We start from the raw sequence: 22897 nt of genomic DNA, 5'->3' as shown, positions 1-22897 counted from the left end.
TGCTTGTGCACTGGCATTTGAAAATTTCTAATGCAAAGACACACTTCTTGAATCTCAAGGCTTGTTAAAAGCATTGACTGATTCATCTGCAATTTCCTCACCTATTTCCACATTCTGGAGTGGAAACTAAAGAGTGCTGAATATTTGTCTATCTTATCTCCAGTTATTTTGTCCATCATCTCTTTGTTATATTAAATTCATTAAGTTCTTCTCTTTGAGATTTTTAAGGTACAATTGTACTTGTGGTATTCTGACTCCTTTTCTGCCGTCTTAACTTTATTCATTACTGTGGCCAATTATAAATGTTCATTTTCTTAATATCCAATGTAACCATGCTTAAATGAATCTATAATGAACCCATATTGCCATTTGTAATTCTTCCTTTTAAATATTTATAAAATATTTAATGTTGCTTTTGAATTTATTTTTCAAATTCCTTTATTAATCTTTTATTAGTTTCTTTCTAGCAGTTTTTTAATGCTTCCCCTTTTTGCTGGATTCCATTTTTGCCAGGATCCGTGAACGATATAAGCCCCTTTTTATAGTTGATTTCTATGACCAGAAGTCATTTAATGTGCTAATGTGCTATCCAACTCCTTGGAAATCATAAGCAACTCTTTGGAAATCATATTCAACTCTTTGGAAATCTTAAGGGTTTACCATCTGGCTCCACCTGGGTGATGTTTCCTATGATCCTTTTCAACTCAGCTGGGCGTCAGTTCCTGTGCTCCATTCCAATTCACTGGGGCTCCAGTTCCACTCTCCTTTCTTGATTCTCTGGGACCCTAATTCCTGTGCTCTCTTCTGACTCTCCGAGGCCCCGGTTCCTCCAACTTATTGGGACCTTGGTTCCTACACTCCCTTCTGACACACTTGGTCCCCAGTTCCCATGCTCCCTTCCACCTCACTGAGGTCCCGCTTTCTTAAAACAGCCTAGAATCCTGTTGTTCATGTGTTTTTTAAACATAGTGTGGTCACTGGAAAATGTAACATTTAAAAATAATTATGTGAAAATGTGAGGTATTAATAGGAATAACATCCAATAGTCCAGAAAATCTACTCTGCATGCATCATTGAAGTCCAGAGCATATCAGATTGAGATGGGATGAGTGGATACTTTGTTTTAGAGTAATGAACTTGCTTTATATTATGTCAAATATGAAGTTTAATACCTTCTATTGTTTTTCTTTAGGTTGTTCTATTAAGTAAGGCAACACAATTTATCGATTATTACTTTCAGGTTTTGTGTTGTTAAATTGTTATCCACAATTTGCAATCTTCCTTCTACATCAAATGTCTATTTCTATCATATTGGCACTGTTTGTTTGTAATTCACTTATTGTAAATTGATTTAGTAATTTGTTATTCATCATTAAATCCAGTATGGTCTACTTCCTTAGCAAAATTCAGAAGCAAATGTTTTAAAATGTCACAAATACATTCCATAAATGCTACGACTTCAGATGTTCCATATCTCCCAGTCTTTGTGCACGTTAAAGTCTCTTGTAGATAAATTGTTTCTTTTACCCGTTTCCACATTCTCAGTCCGTATATATCTTCCCATTTCATCACTATTTTGAGACGGGCTGTTGACAGCTTTTTGAGGCAGGTCTTGCATTATTGCAGTTCTTTATCCACTTTGATTTTACTAGAATTATCCTGATTGATTTTATTATCTTCCTTAGAAGATTAAAAAGTAACATGACACTCTTTAAGCGAATATTTAATTGTAAGTAGCTTATTTCAATTTACACTTTACAGAAACATCTCAGCCAGCATAGAGTCCACCATAACATTATTTGATTTCTCATTCTTTAATGTTGCAAATATCTTGCAGGCTTGGTAAATCAGAATTTACCAAGTACTTGCTCTATAAATCCCACATCATTATGCCTTCTTGAGAACAAATAGTTCAACCACTCATTGGATAGTGAAGGTCCCTGGGGTCTTTGCTGCATTTTGTTTTGAAGAACACTTACATTATAATGTATTTATTCACAAAATGCTGGAGTAACTGCTGAAACGACCCGAAACGTCACCCGTTCCTTCTCTCCTGAGATGCTGCCTGACCTGCTGAAACGACCCGAAACGTCACCCATTCCTTCTCTCGTGAGATGCTGTCTGACCTGGTGAAAATGGGCCTCCTCCAGTGCCATAGTGAGGCCCACCAGAAATTGGAGGAACAGCACCTCATATTTCGCTTGGGCAGCTTGCAGCCCAGCGGTATAAACATTGACTTCTCCAACTTTAGATAGTTCCTCTGTCCCTCTCTTGCCGTCCCCCTTCCCAGTTCTCCCTCTATCTTCCTGTCTCCACCTATATCCTTCCTTTGTCCCGCCACCCTGACATCAGTCTGAAGAAGGGTCTCGACCCGAAACGTCACCCATTCTCTCCTGAGAGCCTGCCTGACCTGCTGAAAATTTTCCTACACTACATTATAATGTAAATAATTTTCAAATAATAGGAACTAATTTTATTAAAAGCAAATAGTTTATTTGAATTTTCTATATGTGACATTCCTATATATGTTCCATATCCAGAACTGTGATCCAGAAGTGGGCACTGTTCTTGCTGTTTTTTTAACTTATGCTCTAGGAAACATAGAAACATAGAAACATAGAAAATAGGTGCAGGAGTAGGCCATTCGGCCCTTCGAGCCTGCACCGCCATTCAATATGATCATGGCTGATCATCCAGCTCAGTAACCTGTACCTGCCTTCTCTCCATACCCCCTGATCCCTTTAGCCACAAGGGCCACATCTAACTCCCTCTTAAATATAGCCAATGAACTGGCCTCAACTACCTTCTGTGGCAGAGAATTCCACAGACTCACCACTCTCTGTGTGAAGAAATGTTTTCTCATCTCGGTCCTAAAAGACTTCCCCCTTATCCTTAAGCTGTGACCCCTGGTTCTGGACTCCCCCAACATCAGGAACAATCTTCCCGCATCTAGCCTCTCCAACCCCTTATGAATTTTATACGTTTCTATAAGATCCCCCCTCACTCTTCTAAATTCCAGCGAGTACAAGCCTAGTCTATCCAGTCTTTCTTCATATGAAAGTCCCGCCATCCCAGGGATCAATCTGGTGAACCTTCTCTGTACTCCCTCTAAGGCAAGAACGTCTTTCCTCAGATTAGGAGACCAAAACTGCACACAATACTCCAGGTGCGGTCGCACCAATGCCCTGTACAACTGTAGTAGAACCTCCCTGCTCCTAAACTCAAATCCTCTTGCTATGAAAGCCAACATACCATTCGCTTTCTTCACTGCCTGCTGCACCTGTACGCTTGCTTTCAATGACTGGTGCACCATGACACCCAGGTCACGTTGCATCTCCCCTTCTCCTAATCGGTCACCATTCAGGTAATACTCTGCTTTCCTGTTCTTGCCGCCAAAGTGGATAACCTCACATTTATCCACATTATATTGCATCTGCCATGCATTTGCCCACTCGCCCAATCTATCCAAGTCACTCTGCAGCCTCCTAGCATCCTCCTCGCAGCTAACACTGCCACCCAGCTTCATGTCATCCGCAAACTTAGAGATGTTGCATTTAATTCCCTCGTCCAAATCATTAATATACACTGTAAATAACTGGGGTCCCAGCACTGAGCCTTGCGGTACCCCACTAGTCACTGCCTGCCATTCCGAAAAGGACCCGTTTATTCCTATAAAGGAACTTGAACAATGGTGGAAAAATATCCATGAGCATTGACAAAAATAGGGAGCTTATAATTTAAAAATATTTCCAGTACATGGATTTTATTTTCTTAAAATTGCTGAATTATTTTGGTTCCCTGACAATGGTTTATTTTTTTTCCAATAGGTCTACAAGCAGAAAGTCAAACATCTTTTATATGAACACCAGAATAATCTTGCCGAGTTGAAGGCAGAAAACACAGTAACCATGAAATTGGAGCAAAAGGAGCATCGTGACCAGGAGCATTTATTAGTTGGTAATACAAAAAACCTCAAACTGGAACTGAAGGAACAGGAGCTCTCTAATGAAAACATGGCGAAAACCTTGAAACTGGTACGTATTTATAGAGTTAAAGGTTAAGTCAGCATTATGTATTTACTGCAATTTTGTCTGTAAATTTATAAGACAATGATATAGTCAAGATTATCTGTCTGATTTTCAAATGGGTATTTGGAAGCACACAACCAGTAAATAAAATGGGTAGTTGTTGAACTATTAAGCTGAATTGATCAATGTGGAGATGTTGGTGAAATGTATTTAAAAATGATATTTCAGAATGAACAATATTTTATTTGATTTTTCTACGTCACTTTGAGGATAAAATGTTTTCCAAGCTGGAGACTACAACATTTTGGCAAATATTAAGAAATTTGATTGTTCTGCAGAGAATTTGAGACCCAGGCCAAATGTGAATGTATCAAATGCAAATTTGAGTTTGGGCAATATTTGGTTCAATGACATTTTGAATGCATCATTAGAATATTAAATAAGCTATCCCTTAGGCTACCCCCAGCCATCAGAGCACCAGCATTTATGCTTGCATTTTGGCTCAAAGCAGCCTTTAAGGCACTACAAGTTTACCTTGGTAGCCATATTACTAGAGACCTATCGACAGGTGTCGTTCAGTTTAGTTTAGAGATACAGCACGAAGCGGGCCCTTCAATTTACTCAGTCTGCGCTGACCTGCGATCCTTGCACACTTACACTATCCGACATACACTCGGGACAATTTACATTTTGCAGAAGTCAATTAACCTACAAACCTGTATGTATTTGGAGTGTGGGAGGAAACTGGAGATCCCGGAAAAAAAACCACCAGGTCGCGGGGATAATGTACAAGCTACGTACAGACAAGCACCCATACTCAGGATCAAACCCGGGCCTCTGGCGCTGTAAGGCAGCAACTCTACTGCTGCGCCACTGTACCGCCATGGGCATTGAACTGGCACAAGCTTTGGTCAAGCTTTTGACGAATGGTTTCTGAATGTGGCATTATAAGTAAGTCTGAGTAAGAAGGGGAACAGTGTGCATGTTTGTACTGCTGCTGGTGGTTGAGAGCTTCATGGTGAGTGGAAGTGGTCCACTGGCTGTATGTTGTGCACCAAAGTTGTATGTAGCTTTCAATTATTGATAAAATGAGAAAACTGACTGAATTGTGAAATAAAGATAGAACTGCTAGAACTCCATCATTAAATGTTAGTTATTCACCATTGCTTGAATAACTTTGTGATTAAAATTTGTTTCATGTTCACAAACAGAAAAATGATGAAGAAATCACAAGATTGTGGAATGACTTTGAGAAACAAACAGAAGGTCGGTTTGGTTTTTCTTAACATGAAACCTAGGTTGATCACATTGAACAGTTTAGGTCTTTGTAAAATACAAAAGGCCATTGCGTTCTAATTTGTCAATATCAGAGAAGGAATTATGATTGCTCAATCTAATTGCCTAGATGAAACGATGAGGGAATAAATAAGCAGCAATCAATTTTTTAAAACATGTTAGTAAATTGGGTGCATTGGAATAAGACACTTAAGTGAATTTGTGAGATTGCGTAATAGTATTTGGTGCGTTCTCGCCACCAGATTGGATGGTTGTTAATTTCCTTAAAGTTATTGCTGTGGTGCCAGAAGCACCATCCAAGGCCGGTTGTAGACTATTTTACATGAAAATTAGAATCTTATGACAAGCAAAAGACCATTGGATTGTTATTTTAATAGTTATTTGAGACATAAAAATGCATCAGTCATCATCTGTGATGGTTCAGTTGGAGCAGTCCAAAATGAATCCCCTCTCATTCCCAATAATGAACTAGTTTTGACACTACTTTATCCATGCACGTAATCTATCCATGCCAACCTGAAACGTCATGCTCTCATCTGCATTACTCATCAACTGATCAACTTTAGGCTAAACTACTGAAATGACAACTATGGTCTTTTGCCTAATCACTTTTGCCTGGTTGCGTGAGGTTTAGGTCAATATTTAATAGCAGACTAAGTTATAAATGTTACTCCAACATAATTTAATATATGTTGATTGTAGCCGGATGTACAATTTCAAATCGGTTGGATTTTAAAGTAACAATTTGTTTTTTTGTAAATTTATTGAATTAATCTGATGCGTAAATTCCAATCTTTGTCTGTCCCTTTTTTTTTGTCCTCTTCTCTTTCTGTAAAATGTTTTAAATGGTATCAGAATATTGCACATTTCTTCCTGATTGCACTCTGTGGAAATTCCTTGTTGGAAATGGCTACACAATGAGTCTGCTGCCATCCCTATTACTGGATTCTAGTGATCCATTGGAACTGATATCTGACAGTGGCCAGCGGCAGAAAATGACACTGATCCCTAGTTTTTGTAGGCAGATTTCTTTGAGGTCAAAGGCATGAACCATTGCATTTGTCAGTGACTATGAATGTGAAAAGTTTTCTTGTTAAATAAATTCAATAATGTCAATAGACAATAGACAATAGGTGCAGGAGTAGGCCATTCAGCCCTTCGAGCCAGCACCGCCATTCAATGCGATCATGGCTGATCACTCTCAATCAGTACCCCGTTCCTGCCTTCTCCCCATACCCCCTCACTCCGCTATCCTTAAGAGCTCTATCCAGCTCTCTCTTGAAAGCATCCAACGAACTGGCCTCCACTGCCTTCTGAGGCAGAGAATTCCACACCTTCACCACTCTCTGACTGAAAAAGTTCTTCCTCATCTCCGTTCTAAATGGCCTACCCCTTATTCTTAAACTGTGGCCCCTTGTTCTGGACTCCTCCAACATTGGGAACATGTTTCGTGCCTCTAATGTGTCCAATCCCCTAATTATCTTATATGTTTCAATAAGATCCCCCCTCATCCTTCTAAATTCCAGTGTATACAAGCCTAATTGCTCCAGCCTTTCAACATACGACAGTCCCGCCATTCCGGGAATTAACCTAGTGAACCTACGCTGCACGCCCTCAATAGCAAGAATATCCTTCCTCAAATTTGGAGACCAAAACTGCACACAGTACTCCAGGTGCGGTCTCACCAGGGCCCGGTACAACTGTAGAAGGACCTCTTTGCTCCTATACTCAACTCCTCTTGTTATGAAGGCCAACATTCCATTGGCTTTCTTCACTGCCTGCTGTACCTGCATGCTTCCTTTCAGTGACTGATGCACTAGGACACCCAGATCTCGTTGAACATCCCCTCTTCCTAGCTTAACACCATTCAGATAATAATCTGCCTTTCTATTCTTACTTCCAAAGTGAATAACCTCACACTTATCTACATTAAACTGCATCTGCCATGTATCCGCCCACTCACACAACCTGTCCAAGTCACCCTGCAGCCTTATTGCATCTTCCTCACAATTCACACTACCCCCCAGCTTGGTATCATCTGCAAATTTGCTAATGGTACTTTTAATCCCTTCATCTAAGTCATTAATGTATATCGTGTCTAACCATGTCTAAGATGATTTCCACATTAAGTGCTTTTACTATAACTTGCTGAATACTACTACTCTTTAAATAGGGTACATAATATGTAAACTATGATTTGAACTTTTGTCTTTCAAGCATTTCAAAAAATATATTGCTTTTGGGACTTTTAGAATGTAAATGTTAGTGTGTCTCGATCTGCTGTCAGAAATACGGTTGGGTGAGCCTTCACACAGCTGGTAGCTAATGTATGATCACATCTCGTACTCCAAAAATGGTGTGTTTGTGATGGCTGGCCTGTGATAGTGGAGCCCAATGGACATTGAAAAATTTGAACCAGTAACTTGCCTCTCTAAAAGGAATTGAGACCAGTCTACTGTGTCCGGTTTTGGTCACCCTGCCACAGAAAAGACAGCATTAATCTGGAAAGGACGCAGTGAAGATTTATGAGGATGTTGCCAGGACTTGGTGGTCTGAGCTATAGTGAGAGATTGGCATGCTAGGACTATTCTCCAAGCACCAGAGGCTGAGGGGTGATCTTATAGAGGTGTATGAAATCATGAGGGGAATAGACAGAGTGAATGCGTAGTGTCTGTTTCCCAGTGCAGGGGAGTCAATCCCAGTGTAGGGGAATCAAGGACTGGAGGGCAGTGATTTAAGGTGAGAGGGAAAAGATTTAACGTGAAATTGAGGGGCAAACCGAGGGTCATGAGTACATTGAATGAGCTGCTAGAGACAGGTAGAATAACAATATTTTTAAAACATTTTGTCCAAAGTAAACTTTATTTAGGATAAAAAAATATACAGAACATAAAAAGTGCAAAAACCCTTTGCATATTCCTAGTGTCTATACATTCAATAGTGTTTGGACCTATCTTTAAATAATACGCCCTTGCCACACATGAGGCCGCCCGGGTGATATCCCTTCCCTTCTCTGAGGGGTCTCCACACTGCCCCTCAATGTTCATCCCGGGGGGGCCTTGGTGTTGGCTGCACCAAGCTTCAGTGAATCCCTCGGCACGTGCTCCTGCAGTCTGGAATAGGCCAGTTGGCAACATTCCATGACAGACATCTCGCTGTTCTGAGAGGCCAACAAGCTTCGGACATTCCCAAAAGCATCTTTCACTGAGTTGTTGATCTTCCAGCAGCACTTGATGTCCGTCCCCGAATGTGTCCCTGAGAACAGCCTGTAAATTGGAGCTGTTACGGAGCCGTTCAGGGTGAACCTTAAAGGACTCTTTTTCCAGGCTCTCTTTGCAAATCTACCTCCCTGTGAAAAGGTGGCCAACTATCTCCTCTCCATAGCAGCCATCCCGAGGGCAGCATGTAAGACTCCAATGATACAGGAAGGATCTGACTGGGAGGCCCCTTCTCACCACCTAACAAGCAAGATCTTGGTGCTTGTTGGTGAGTTCTGGTAATGAGCCATTTCAGTCTGCTCAGGGAATCACGTGGCAGGATCCATTGAGTCCTTGTCCCCCATTCCCTCCCTACAGGATGTTCCATTCTGACCACTGCCTGATGGACTTGTGGCCAAAGGTGTTGGTCTGGAAGAACTTTTTTTTGGTGCAGCAGTGTCCAGCTGACTGGCACATAGTGCAGCAACAGAGCCAGACCCAGCTTTCGCAACACTAGGAAGGGACAGTTAGAACCTCAGTAGGTCAAGTCAAGTCAAGTCAAGTCAATTTTATTTGTATAGCACATTTAAAAACAACCCACGTTGACCAAAGTGCTGTACATTTGATTAGGTTCCAATAGAAAAAAAAATGAAAACATACAGTAGCACGCAAACAGTTCACAGCGCCTCCTCAATGAGCCTCAAACGCTAGGGAGTAGAAATATGTTTTGAGCCTGGACTTAAAGGAGTCGATGGAGGGGGCAGTTCTGATCGGGAGAGGGATGCTGTTCCACAGTCTAGGAGCTGCAACCGCAAAAGCGCGGTCACCCCTGAGTTTAAGCCTAGACCGCGGGATAGTGAATAGCCCCAAGTCGGCCGATCTGAGGGACCTGGAGTTAGAGAGGGGGGTTAGAAGATTTTTGATGTAGGGGGGGGAGTGTCCATTTAGGGCTTTATACGTGAATAGGAGGAGCTTGAAGTTGATTCTGTACCGTACAGGGAGCCAGTGGAGAGAGGCCAGAATCGGGGTGATGTGGTCCCTTTTACGGGTACCCGTCAGGAGTCTCGCTGCGGCGTTTTGGACCAGTTGCAGGCGGGACAGGGAAGATTGGCTGATCCCAGTGTATAGGGAGTTGCAGTAGTCTAGGCGGGAGGAAATGAAAGCGTGAATGATTTTTTCTGTGTCGTCGAATTTGAGGAAAGGTTTGATTTTAGCTATGGTTCGAAGTTGGAAGAAGCTGGCTTTTACCACAGCGTTGACTTGCTTATCAAATTTTAATGCAGAGTCAAATATCATGCCGAGGTTTTTGACATGCGGTTTGACTAGGCAGGATAGGCTTCCAAGACTGCCTGTTATCAATTTGATGGAGTCGGGGGGGCCGAATAGGATGACCTCAGACTTGCTCTCATTTAATTGGAGGAAGTTCTGTGCCATCCAACATTTTATGTCCTCAAGGCAGTGTGAGAGGCTGTTTAAATTTGACTGGTTGTTGGGTTTCAGGGGGAGGTAAAGCTGAGTGTCATCGGCATAGCAGTGGAAAGAAATGCCGTGCCTTTGAATGATTTGGCCAAGGGGGAGCATGTATAGAGAGAAGAGAATGGGGCCTAGGATGGAGCCTTGTGGAACTCCGCAGGAGAGGCTAGCTGGAGCAGAGGAATAACTGCCTATGTTGATGGCGAAACTCCTATCTTTGAGGTACGAAGCGAACCAGCTCAGGGCAGTGCCATCAATGCCAACCGCGTACCGGAGACGGTCAATAAGGATGGTGTGGTCCACTGTATCGAATGCTGCGCTGAGGTCGAGAAGGAGCAGGATTGCACAGTCGCCGGTGTCGATGGCGAGAAGCAGGTCGTTGTGTACCTTCAACAAGGCAGACTCTGTGCTGTGGTGGGCTCTGAAACCTGACTGGAAACTTTCCAGGATGGTGTTTTGGTGCAGGTAGGGCACTAATTGGTTAAGGATTGCCTTTTCAAGGACTTTTGACAGGAATGGCAGTTTGGAAATGGGTCTGTAGTTGCTAGGCAAGGTGGGGTCTAGGTTAGGTTTTTTCAGTAGGGGCTGGACCACCGCGTGCTTGAAACTGGTTGGAACAGTGCCAGTGGCCAGAGAACTGTTGATAATAGAGAGGATGCTGGGACCAGCTATTGCAATGACATCCTTCAGAAGGGCAGTGGGGGCAGGATCAAGGGGGCAGGTTGCAGGTTTCATAGTGGAGACAAGCTTTGCAAGGGAGGATAGAGTGACGGGTTGGAAGCAGTCCAATTTAGATGAACAGACTAGTGAGACAGCTAGGTCACGGGTGGGAGGGGAAATGTTCATTCTAATATTCTCAACTTTGTTGGTGAAAAATTTAGCGAATTCTTCGCACTTAGCAGGGGACCCAACTAAGCTGGTACTGGGGGCGGGACATATGACAGAGGTAATTGTTCTAAATAGGACCTTGGAGTTATGAGAGTTTTTCGAAATAAGGTCGGAGAAGTATTGTGCTCTAGCAGACTTTACTGCTTCCTGGTATTTGAGAAGATTGTTTCTCAGAATTTCGAAGGAAATTTGAAGCTTGTCACATTTCCATCTCCTTTCTGATTTTCTGCACTCCCTTCTTAGGGCTTTGGTGGTGTCATTGAGCCACGGCCGACCTTTGGGCTTAGGCTTTTTCATTTTAAGGGGAGCGATAGAATCCAGGATGGAAGAGCAAGTGATATTAAATAAAGAGGCGAGATCCTCAGTGCTGAGATGGGGGGGAGAGGCCTCAATAGTGCAGATGTTGGGGGCAGCTGTGAGAGCCTCGGAGAATTTACTGGCAGTCAATGAATTTATGTCGCGGGAGTAGCGAACAGGGAGATGAGATTTTGCGGGAGATAAAGGCAGAGATGCGTCAAAATGATAGCGCTGTGGTCCGATAGACAGGCTTCAGTAGTTTCAATGTTGTTGATTGGGAATCCGGACGATAACACTAGGTCGAGAGTATGGCCTAACTTGTGAGTGGGTCCCGTGGTGTGAAGAGTCAGATTGAAGGACTCAACCAGGTGCATAAATTCACTCACAAGAGGCTTAGGTAATGGCACCTGGTGCCCACATTCATTGGCTCTACACGCAGCCTGATGCAGCCACGCATGAAGGTGGCCATCAAGATGAAGGTAACGTTGGGCATACTTTTGCCCCCATTGTCTGAACAGGCACATGGATAGGAAAGGTTTGTAGGAATATGGGCCACACCTGAGCAAATGAGATTAGTTTGGTTGGGCATCTTGGTCAGCATGGACGAGATGGACCGAAGACCCGGTTTCCAAGCTCTATGACAAGGTTTTACCAGAACTTAAAGAAAATTGCTGCTGGTATTGTAAGGAAATTGGATCTTATCATGATGGTGACACTTAGAGAGGATCTGTCCAACTCTCACTCTCCTGCACCTCAGCAACTCTGGGCCCTCAGATCTGAGGTTTGTAATTGAATTCTAAATTTTCTGAAGTGAAAAATAAATGAGGGTTTTCTTTTGGTTTGGAAAATATGACAAATTATTTCATTTGCTGTGAGAAAATCTTTTAAACTATAATTTCATATTAGACATCGAAGCAAAGTATCAGAAGAAGATGGATGTGCTGCGTGAAGAGATGGAATTGAGAAGGAAAACCGAAATTCATGAGATTGAAGAGAGAAAGAATAGTCAGATCAATGCACTGATGAAAAACCATGAAAAAGCTTTCAGTGATATCAAAAATTACTACAATGACATCACTCTTAACAACCTGGCACTCATCAACTCATTGAAGGTTAGAAAATTCTACATCATTACACTATCTGTCCTGTGGATGATTGTAAATTGGTAAAAATAAATTCATAATGGTATGACCTGTTGTTGAGCGTTATAAACGTTGAATTTCTACAAGAGAACAAACAACTGCATGGGTTTGTTTATTCTCTTATTGACTTGGATCTGAGTTCAAATCAAGTTCATTTTGAAGTAAAATCTTCTTTGTAAGTATCCCCAAGAAAAGAATTTGCATACTTTGGACACAATTTTTATTAATCAGGTTTCTAAGTCATTATTCTGTTCACAGTGGTTGAAAATGCATTGGGAAGCAATAACACCTGAGAAATGGAGAGCTTCTTCCTCAGAGTGGGGGCAAGGAATGTCAAGCACCAGTTGAAGGATTCTGATCTACGCATTTGTGCTTGAAGCATTTCCCAATGCTAAACCCTCTTTGAACATTGAAAAAAATGTAGATTTTACCAAGAAAATATTTAATCTCTGGACCATATATTGTTGATGTACCTATTTTACGTTACCTTAAAGATACGGCATGGAAACAGGTCCTTTGGTCCACCGAGACCACGCCGACCAATAATCACCTGTTCACACTAGTTCTATGTTATCCCACTTTCTCATCCACTCCCTACATACTAGAGGCAGTTTACAGAGGCCATACAAACCTGCACCCCTTTGGGATGTGGGAGGAAACCGGAGCACCCGGAGGAAACTCCACGCAGGCAGGATCAGGATCAAACACGTGTCTCTCGTGCTGTGAGCCAGCAGCTCTACCAGCTACGCCACTGTGTCTTTTTTTTGTGTAAAGTGTAATTTTTAAATTGTAACTGTACATTATGAGTGAGCTAGCTTGCGTGTTTGAGGTTTTACCACAATTCCTCAAATGATACTGCTGTTGCCAGCAAGGTCATGATTTAATGCCAGCTCCCAATTGCCATTGAGGAGGTAGCAATGAACCACAGCACTGACTGTCTGTGGTGCACATATTCTCACAATGCCATAAGGCAAACATTTTCAGAATTTTCACCCAAAAGCAATAAAGGAATAGTGATATGTTGGACCAGGATGAAATGGGTAAGATATTATCATTTTCTGAATTATATGTAAGATCCTCATAGTCCTATACTTTATAATATATATTAATGTTCACTTGAATAGAAAATAGTAAGTTATGTTGAAGATAGACACAAAAAGCTGGAATAACTCAGCAGGACCATTCTTTCTCTCCAGAGATGCTGCCTGTCCCACTGAGTTACTCCAGCTTTTTGAGTCTATCTTCGGTTTGAACCAGCATCTGCAGTTTCTTCCTACACAGTATGTTGTGTCTCTTGTGTGTGATTTATTGCAAATAAAATGGCTGCTTGCTGTTGATTTTGAGAAAAGAGTACCTATTGGTGAGTCATGATCGTCAGATTTTGCTGTAATTCCTCAGGAACAAGTGGAAGAAATGAAAGCAAAAGAAGAACGAATGGAGAATGAAATGGCAGATCTTCGTTTTCAGAACAAGCGTCTGACAGAGCCTTTGGAGAAAGCACGGGCAGAGGTTGCAAGACTTACTAAACTTTTGGCCAACTATGAACAGGATAAATCTTTTCTTACAGTAAGTATCTTGATAACTAGGCAGTTTGTACACCGGATGGTCACTTTTTTGTGCTTACTGATTTAGTAGTGCAATTTTGTTTATGATACCAATACTTTTTAAACCAATATTAATTTTCTTTGGTCTATATGCTGATTTCCGTTATAATGTAATGTAATTTAATATTTCTCATGCTGCTGTACTAAATCCATAGCCCATTATCACAGTGGAGCGGAGTCTGAAGAAGGGGAGGGGTCTCGACCCGAAACGTCACCCATTCCTTCTCTCCAGAGATGCTGCCTGTCGTTACTCCAGCATTTTGTGTCTACCGCCCATTATCACAGTATCTATAAACATAAATATCACATCAAAAACAAATATAGAATTATCTTCAGTGTCTTTCCTAATTTTCAATTTATAATTTTACCAGTCGATAACGGAACATGCTATTAATTGTAACATTCTTGGAAGGATTCCAAGTGTATATGTGTATAAGATCACAGTGCCAGCGTTTATTTTCTGCGGATTGTTGTGGGTTTTATCCGCAAGACTGATATTTATTGACTATTGTGGCCACACTAATAATATGGTGGTGGGCAATGAGAGAGTGAAGTCTGAGTGGAAAATATATTCCCTCAAAGCTGTTGTGTAAAGAGTTTCAAGATTCTGACATCACAACTCTGACTTTGGATAATTACTTGTCTTCTCCTGGTGTTTTCCCACCTTTTGGATGGAGACTAAGAGGTGAGCCACTTAGAAAAAATTCTATCTCCTCTGAGGTGCATGGTGCAAACATGGTGTTTATTTGATTTGTCCTGAGCTTCTAGTGACCCTCATGACCTTAGTGGTACAGAACCTGGTGATGACAATATAGTTAGACTGGCACTAGAGATATACAGCATGGAAAAAGGCCCAACTTGCCCCTGCCAACTAAGATGCCAGTTCCATTTGCCTGTGTTTGGCCTATATACCTCTAAAACCTTTCTTATCCACTTACCTGTCCAAGTGTCTTAAATGCTGTTATAGTATTGCCTCAACAACTCCCTCTATTCACTAATCTTCTTATTGTACCCTGGGTCCCTATTTGAAAATGGATGTGCTGAAAATGATTTGTGAATTGGGCGTTATAAAAGTTCCAGGTTATGGGCACTTTGCAGTTGTGGCACTTGGGTATTTGACTGGAGCAGGTGTTTACTTTATAGAAATAGTTCATTATTTTTACTTAAAATACCAATCTATTTTATTAGTGCCATGTTTCAAAAACATTTGAGCATTAATTGCTTCAAGTAGAAACAAATGATTGGATGGCTGAGCAGTTTCCTCCATTTCTCAGTTATGGTTGGATTATATCAGACATATCCTGAAGTCATACAGCGCCATCTTGTGGTTGAAAAATTGTGCAGACCTGTCAATGAAACACTTGCCCTGTTACTAAAATATCTGAGCCCTGGTTGGTCTCTCAAAGGAAAAATGTCAATCAATTGGATTAACAGGTCAATCAATTGGATTTTCTTTTTTTCCAGCGAGCTAGAGCGAAGCTTAAAATGATGGACAAAGAGATGAAGCAGTTCAGGTGGGAACATGAAGTACTGGAGCAGCGTTTTTGCAAGGTTGGTTACTGTAAAATTAGTTATTGAAATGTGGCTAATAACTGAAGCACAGCAAGAGCCTTGCATACCAGAAGAGAAACCTTAAAAATACCTTTGTTGTCATATTTGATTAAAGATCAACATGGTGCTAAAATAAACTAATCTCATCTGCCTGCACATGGTCCATATCCCTCCATTGCCTGCATATCCATTTGTCTCTCTAAAGGTCTCTTAAGCATCTGCCTCCATCATCAACCCTAGCAGTATGTTCCAGGCCCCCACGACCTTCTGGGTAAAAATAAATGAACACTTACCCTGCGCATCTCCTTTAACTTTGCCCCTCTCACCATAAAGCTATGCTCTCCTAGTCTTTGAGATTTCCACCATGGGGGAAAAAAAATTCTGACTGTGTATCCCATCAATGCCTCATACTTTTTATATACATCTATTAGATCTGCCCTCAACCTCTGGCATTTCAGAGAAAACAATCCAAGTCTGTCCAACTTCTATCTTATAGCTAATACCATTTAATCCAGACATCATTCTGGTCAACCTCTTACGCATCCTCTCCTAAGCCTCCACATCCTTTGACGAGAAATGCATGCAATATTCCAAATGTGTCCTAACCAAAATTAAGACATTCTGACTCTTGTACTCAGTGCGCTGTACAATGAAGACAAGCATAACCATATGCCTTCTTTGCCACTCTACCTACTTGTCTTGAAACATTAATGGAGCTATGGACTTATAGACAATAGACAATAGGTGCAGGAGGAGGGCCATTCGGCCCTTCGAGCCAGCACTGCCATTCAATGTGATCATGGCTGATCATTCTCAATTAGTACCCCGTTCCTGCCTTCTCCCCATACCCCCTGTCTCCGCTATCTTTAAGAGCTCTATCTAGCTCTCTCTTGAATGCATTCAGAGAATTCCACAGATTCACAACTCTGTGACTGAAAAAGTTTTTCCTCATCTCAGTTCTAAATGGCCTACCCCTTATTCTTAAACTGTGGCCCCTTGTTCTGGACTCCCCCGACATTGGGAACATGTTTCCTGCCTCTAACGTGTCCAACCCCTTAATAATCTTATACGTTTCGATAAGATCTCCTCTCATCCTTCTAAATTCCAGTGTATGCAAGCCTAGCCGCTCCAGTCTTTCAACATATGACAGTCTCGCTCCAGTCTTTCAACATATGACTTGAACCCAAAATCTCTTTATACGTCCTTGCTGTTGGGGTCTTGCCATTAATTGTATAATTTCCCATTACATTAAACCTTCCAAAGTGTAACACCCCACACTTCCTTGGATTAAACTCCATATGCAATTTCTCCACTCATTTTTGGAGATCGTCCACCTTCCACAGTATACTTTGACAACCATTATAATTTGATACCAATCAGATATCCTGTTGTGGGAAATTGCAGTGGCAATGGCTGTCGTGCAAATACCAGTACCACAGCACATGAACAAGAATTTAAGTTCCGCGAACCTCCTCCAGGTCCTGGTCCAAGTAGCTCATGGTTATTCTGAAGGAAAAAAGGCCCACAGACCCAGACTCCAGTCACCCACAGGCCGCCACCAGCGACACTGCCGACCCTCGTCACTCCACCGCCCATCAGTGGGCCGCAGCCGTCGCCTTAGACTCAGCTGAGTCTCAGACTCAGCGCCGGGCCCACAGTCCTCACGAGGCAGAGTCCCACAGCAAGTGGTTTGACTCCACTGGGTCCTACTGCTCCCCCCCCCCCTCCTACAGAGAACCTCAATAGGGGTTCTACTGGGTCTTCCCCTTCCCCCTTTAGCCAGGTGGCCCTAGCTACTCCCGTCCCATGCAATGGTCCACATGCCCCCCTCCTCGCTGAAAACCGACCATCCCGTCACCAGACATCGCCTCGGCCACCTTCTGCTCGCCTGCCTTCATCCGACTCCAACCCCCGCACTTGCCGGGTGTTCACCATCCCCCCTGACCTCCCCCTTTCCGATACTGAACGGTCTGTCCTCAGCAGAGGCCTCACCTTTGTTCCCCTCCGCCCCCACATCAACGAGTTCTGGGTCCGCCACGATTTGGAGCTCTTCTTCCGTCGCCTCCGTTTCCGGGCCTTTTTCCATGGGAAGGAGTCCTCACCACCCAGTGATGACCCCTTCTCCCGTCCCCAGTGGAACCCCTCCTCTTGGACCCCCGGCTGGCCCTCTACCTTCATTAGACCTTTTCATTTCTAACTGCTGGTGGGGCATCAACCGCCTCAAATTCTCCACTCCCCTTACTTACTCTATTTATTCATTTATTCCTCTTAACCCCAGCAGAACAAATTAGAGTTTAGTAAATCAACCCGAGTCTGAAGGGTTCCAATTATATATATTGGGATTGGAGTCTGGCAGTAAAAGAATTATAAAAGTCCTCAGCCTGGAGTCCTTTCATGAATGTATTTTATAAAATAAATGCGGTTAATGCATATCAGCCAGAATTTATGCTTTATATTCAGTACTTTATTTAGCACCTGGCTATCCAACCTGAGCTTGATAAGTTAATCTATTTGAGTTTGGTTTGGGATTCAACAACATTATAAATCCTTGGCTTAGGTTGAGTTCAGTCCTGAAGTTAGTTTTGAGTTTTGTTTTAATGCTATACCCAAGCAGATTCCCATTGTCAGTCTGATTGAAGTGAAAGGTGAATTTAAAGATTATTGTTATTGGTAATAACAATATATGCACCAGCCGTGTGCCAAATTAAACTAATCTCCTCTGCCTGCATGTGATCCAAACTCCTGCATATTAATGTGCCAATCTAAAAGCCTCTTAAAAGCCAGAGTGGTATTCGTTTATTATTGTCATGTGTACTCGGATATAGCGGAAAAATAGTTTTACTTGCTGTCTAGTCAAATCATACCATACGAGAGTACAATGGAACCATACAGGTGCTGAATACAACACCTACAGTACCAGATAATTTGATTTTTATAGAGAACAAATCAATTCAAACAAGGGAAAAATACATTTTTTACATTAAAAACATGGTCATTTTCTAATTCTCTCCGTTATCCATTCACTTATTCATTATGCTGGCTTATTGTCAACATTATTGGCATGTTAATGCATATCTCCCAGAATTTATACCCTTATTCTGTTTTAATATGTTTTGTTGAGGTTCAAAATGAGCGGGATCAGCTGTACAACAAATTTGAGAAAGCAATTCAGGAAGTTCAGCAAAAGACGGGTTTGAAGAATGCAATCCTCGAGCAGAAACTTTGTGTCCTTTCCGACTGCTTGGAAAAGAAAGAAGCACAACTGAATGAAGTCCTCGTTGCCTCCAATCTGGACCCAACTGCGCTCACTATGATCACTCGCAAGCTAGAGGTACTACTAATCTCTCTCATTTACTTCGGTATTCGGGAAAATGAACAATGCTAGTTTAGTTTAGTTTGCAGATACATCATGGAAAGAGGTCCTTCTGAGTCCACGCCAACCAGCGATCCCCGCACATTAACACTACCCAACACACATTAGGGACAATTTACATTTATACCAAGCCAATTAACCTACAAACCTATACGAGTTTGGAGTGTGGGAGGAAATCAAAGATCTCGGAGAAAACCCACGCAGTCACGGGGAGAACATAAACTCCGTACAGACAGTACCCATAGTCGGGATCGAACCCGGGTCTCTGGCGCTGTAAGGCAGCAACTCTACCGCTGCGCCACCGTGCCGCACATGAATAAATGGAGGATAAAAGCGGCATAGTGGCGCAGCGGCGCAGTGGTAGAGCTACTGCCTTACAGCGCCAGAGACTTGGTGTTCGATCCTGACTATGGATGCTGTCTATACGGAGTTTGTACGTTCTCTCTGTGATCGCGTGGACTTTCCCCGAGATCTTCGGTTTCCTCCCACACTCCAAAGACGCACAGGTTTGTAGGTTAATTAGCTTGGTGTAAATGTAAAATTGTCCCTATTGTGTGTAGGGTAGTGTTAATGTGCGGGGATCGTGGTCGGTGCGGACTCGGTGGGCCAAAGGGGCTGTTTCCGCACTGTATCTCTAAACTAAAAAACTAAACTAAGTAAGGAAAAGTCTTTGTGAGATGTCAACATATTAATATCATATTAAAGCAAAAAATTGCAAATGCTATAAATCTGAAATGGAAATAGAAAATGCTGATAACACCCATCAGGTCACGCAGCATCTGTGGAAAGAAAAACTGAGTATATGTTTCAACTTAGTGACCTTGTTTCTGTACTTGGTAAGATTGAGAATAAAAAGGTGTTAAGATATAAAGAAAGGCAGGAAGTAAAAATGGATGGATGGCAGGATAGATACTTGACAAAGGGATAATAGTCTTTTGTGCTCTTTTGTGTATTAAGAAATGTAGAAACAACAGAAGCAATGTCGTTTCAACTTGAAAGAAAGACATGTATGCATTTATTAAATAAGTTATATCTTAGTGCATTATGTATCTTTTTTCTTATTAAGACAAAATCTTATCCTCCCACAACCAGAAATAGAAATGTCCATCAGGTGGACATTAAGTGTGCACAGTTTGCTTAGAACCGTTCAATCGACATCCTGCAAGTAAATAAAGATTGCCGAGAAATTAAATACTGTTTGTGCCAATGGCGTACATTCAGGTTAGGTATTTGAAGAAGTAGGTGAATTGGAAAATGCATCTTAAGGAACAGTCGGCTAAGATAGAAATTATAAGGCAGACAACACCCTGGGCAGTGTTACTTGGACTGTGTATGGGGATATGTGAAGCAAGAAAACCTAAAACACTCGTCATGATTAGCTAACTTACCTTAAGTTTAGCTCTTATTGTCCCTTATGAACAAGTGGATTTCATGGATAATGGATATTTATGTAGATGCTGGTTATTTTGTGACTGAAACATCTTTGTTGATATTTATCGTCGCTTTTTCAGCTTTTGAAACTTATGTCAGGCTACTTCACCTGTTTGGTTCTTTCTCAGGATGTTCTGGATTCCAAGAACAATGTAATCAAGGATTTGCAGTATGAACTGGCTCGGGTTTGTAAGGTAAGGTATAAATTAAAGGTAACACCATGTTCAACAATTGCATTTATCTCAGCATGTCAATGATCATTTATCTAAAACTAGAAATTTTACTCACTGCCAATTCCATACTATAATATGAAAAGAAGGAATTTCTCCTGATATAATACCTAACTTTGCTGTCTCAAACAGCACTATCAATACAACATAAAGATTATTAATCTCACACCATCAGTTGACTTCCACTGAAATTAAAGTAGCTGTAGAATTGCTTATGTAGCAATTGTTACATTTTAAAATAGTTGTTATTATTTTGTCAAATATAACATGCTTTGAGGTGCCTGCACATGCATACAACTCTGTCAATTTGTCATTTTTTCATATTGTTGAGCATATTTAAACATGCATGATTTCAGTGGGAAAGCCAAAAGCATTTATTTTCTAAGTAATACTGTATAAAAGATTGACATTCTGCTTGTTGTACAGGCTCACAATGACTTGCTGCGAACATATGAAGCAAAACTTACTGCATTCGGAATTCCAGTCGATGAGCTTGGATTCAAACCACTGGAAACTGCCTTGGGTGGGCAAACTATTGGGCAAGGTCCAGCTGGACTGGTTGCTTCAGGGACATAACCTAACTATAGGTTATACTTTTCTGTGATTACCAGTAAGTATAATTGGTAATATTGTTCATTTTGATGCAGCAGACATTAATTTGAAAATCTACTGGTCACATTCTCGGCTACTGTTGAAAATATGTTACTAAGGAAGTGCTGCTGAAGTGAAGTGCCATCTTTTGATTACGATAACCCCCATTGTACATTCTGGCAGTTCAGGCGTATGTTAGAGATACCATGGTTTTATTTGAAGAAGAGCTTGAAGATCTCTTGGTTCTGTGCTCAAAATTTCTTTCTCAACCAGCACTTCCCAAAGGAAATTAATGATTATTCATCTCCCACTGTTTGTCAGATTCTGTTTTTTCTAAAATAGCCACCCAGTTGTTCAGTTTCTTGAAGTGAAAATGAACCAAATGTGAAAATACTTTGTTTTTGCAACTTGTTTTGTCTTTTTAAAACTGAATAAATCTTTCATATATACATTTAGAGAAAAAACATTACTTCTTCATAGTGTGGTATTAGATCCTTGTAACCCCGAATGAGATTTTTTTTTAAATTGAAGAATAAAACACAAAACCCTTGAAATATTTTGCTACCATCTAGGTTTTGCTGCTGACTGAATACTAAATGTAATTTTTGGTGTGCAGTGACTTTTTTTATTCCTACAACTTCATTCATCGTGCCTACCATTTATTCTGTTGTTGTAGAACCCTATAAAGAAGCCAATGGAAGGACAAAATAATGCCATTGCACCACACCTTATGAGCTTCTTGTTAGAATAATTCAGAACTACTTCCGTGGCCTCACTTGCAATGTACCTTCTGCTTTAATCAAATATTTCATTAATCTGCTACTAAAAGATTTAATCATCTCAACCAATCTCAGCCGTCTTTTATTTATCAAATTGAAAAACAGAACTCTTTGCTCTATTGACCAGAGAACGTAATCTTTTATGATACTTGGGCAGCACAGTGGCGCAGCGGTAGAGTTGCTGCCTTACAGCGAATACGGCGCCCGGAGACCCATGTTCCATCTTGACTACGGGTGCTGTCTGTACGGAGTTTGTACGTTCTCCCCGTGACCTGCGTGGGTTTCTCCGAAATCTTCCGTTTCCTCCCACACTTCAAAGACGTACAGATATGTAGGTTAATTGGCTTGGTAAATGTAACGATTGTTCTAGTGTATGTAGGATAGTGTTAATATGCGGGGATCGCTGGTCGGTGTGGACCCGGTGGGCCGAAGGGCCTGTTTCCGCGCTGTATCTCTAAACTTGCAATGAAAGTAATTGAATTTTCCATGCCTATGCATAAACTGGCTCCAGTGGACTAACACCCAAACCTCAGATCTTTCTTGTAACTATAGTCACCCTGCCTTGATATCTTTGTGAATCTATGTAATGAATATAATGCAAGAATATAATGCCCTTTTCAGAGTGGGGCATTCAAAATTGCAAATTATGCACTGTTATCAGTTCACAGTCACAAATCACACGTAGTACATCAAACACTGCAGCACAAGAACAGTCCCTTCATCCCACAATGTCCACCACACATGATGCCAAGACCAACTCTTATCTGCCTGCACATAATTCGATGGTGGGGAAGTCAGTATCATTGATGGCAGTGTCCACCACATTTTGTAATCTTCTTTATTCCTGGGTGATTGAGTTGCCAAACTATGCCATGATGCAATCAATCAATATAATCTCTACAATGAAGCTCCATAAGATCAAGAGAGTACTTGTCAACATACTGAATCTCCTCAATCCTCTAAGGAAGTAGAGGTGTTGATAAGCTTGTTCTTTCCATCCAGGGAAAAATATTCCGA

General features: G+C 41.5%; 1 protein-coding gene across 2 annotated transcripts in view; it reads left to right on the top strand.

Moving 5' to 3' along the window:
* Nucleotides 1-21975, top strand: part of drc4 (dynein regulatory complex subunit 4) — a 33314-nt gene extending 11339 nt beyond the window's left edge. The window contains exons 4-12 of one of the 2 annotated variants that reach the window (XM_078400832.1): nt 3828-4034; nt 5240-5294; nt 12086-12291; nt 13720-13887; nt 15390-15476; nt 18598-18807; nt 20409-20474; nt 20937-21120; nt 21778-21972. In XM_078400832.1, coding sequence (XP_078256958.1) covers nt 3828-4034; nt 5240-5294; nt 12086-12291; nt 13720-13887; nt 15390-15476; nt 18598-18807; nt 20409-20474; nt 20937-21086 — 1149 coding nt within the window. In that variant the 3' untranslated portion in view covers nt 21087-21120; nt 21778-21972. Of the gene's footprint in view, nt 1-3827; nt 4035-5239; nt 5295-12085; nt 12292-13719; nt 13888-15389; nt 15477-18597; nt 18808-20408; nt 20475-20936 lie in introns of both variants that reach the window. The other variant, XM_078400831.1, reaches the window with a different exon arrangement.
* The last annotated feature ends 922 nt before the right edge of the window (nt 21976-22897 follow it).

Source organism: Rhinoraja longicauda, chromosome 6, assembly GCF_053455715.1.
Source record: "Rhinoraja longicauda isolate Sanriku21f chromosome 6, sRhiLon1.1, whole genome shotgun sequence".
Classification (NCBI taxonomy): Eukaryota; Metazoa; Chordata; class Chondrichthyes; order Rajiformes; family Arhynchobatidae; genus Rhinoraja; species Rhinoraja longicauda.
Note: the sequence above shows the minus strand (reverse complement) of the source record. Positions and strands in the feature narration are given on the sequence as shown.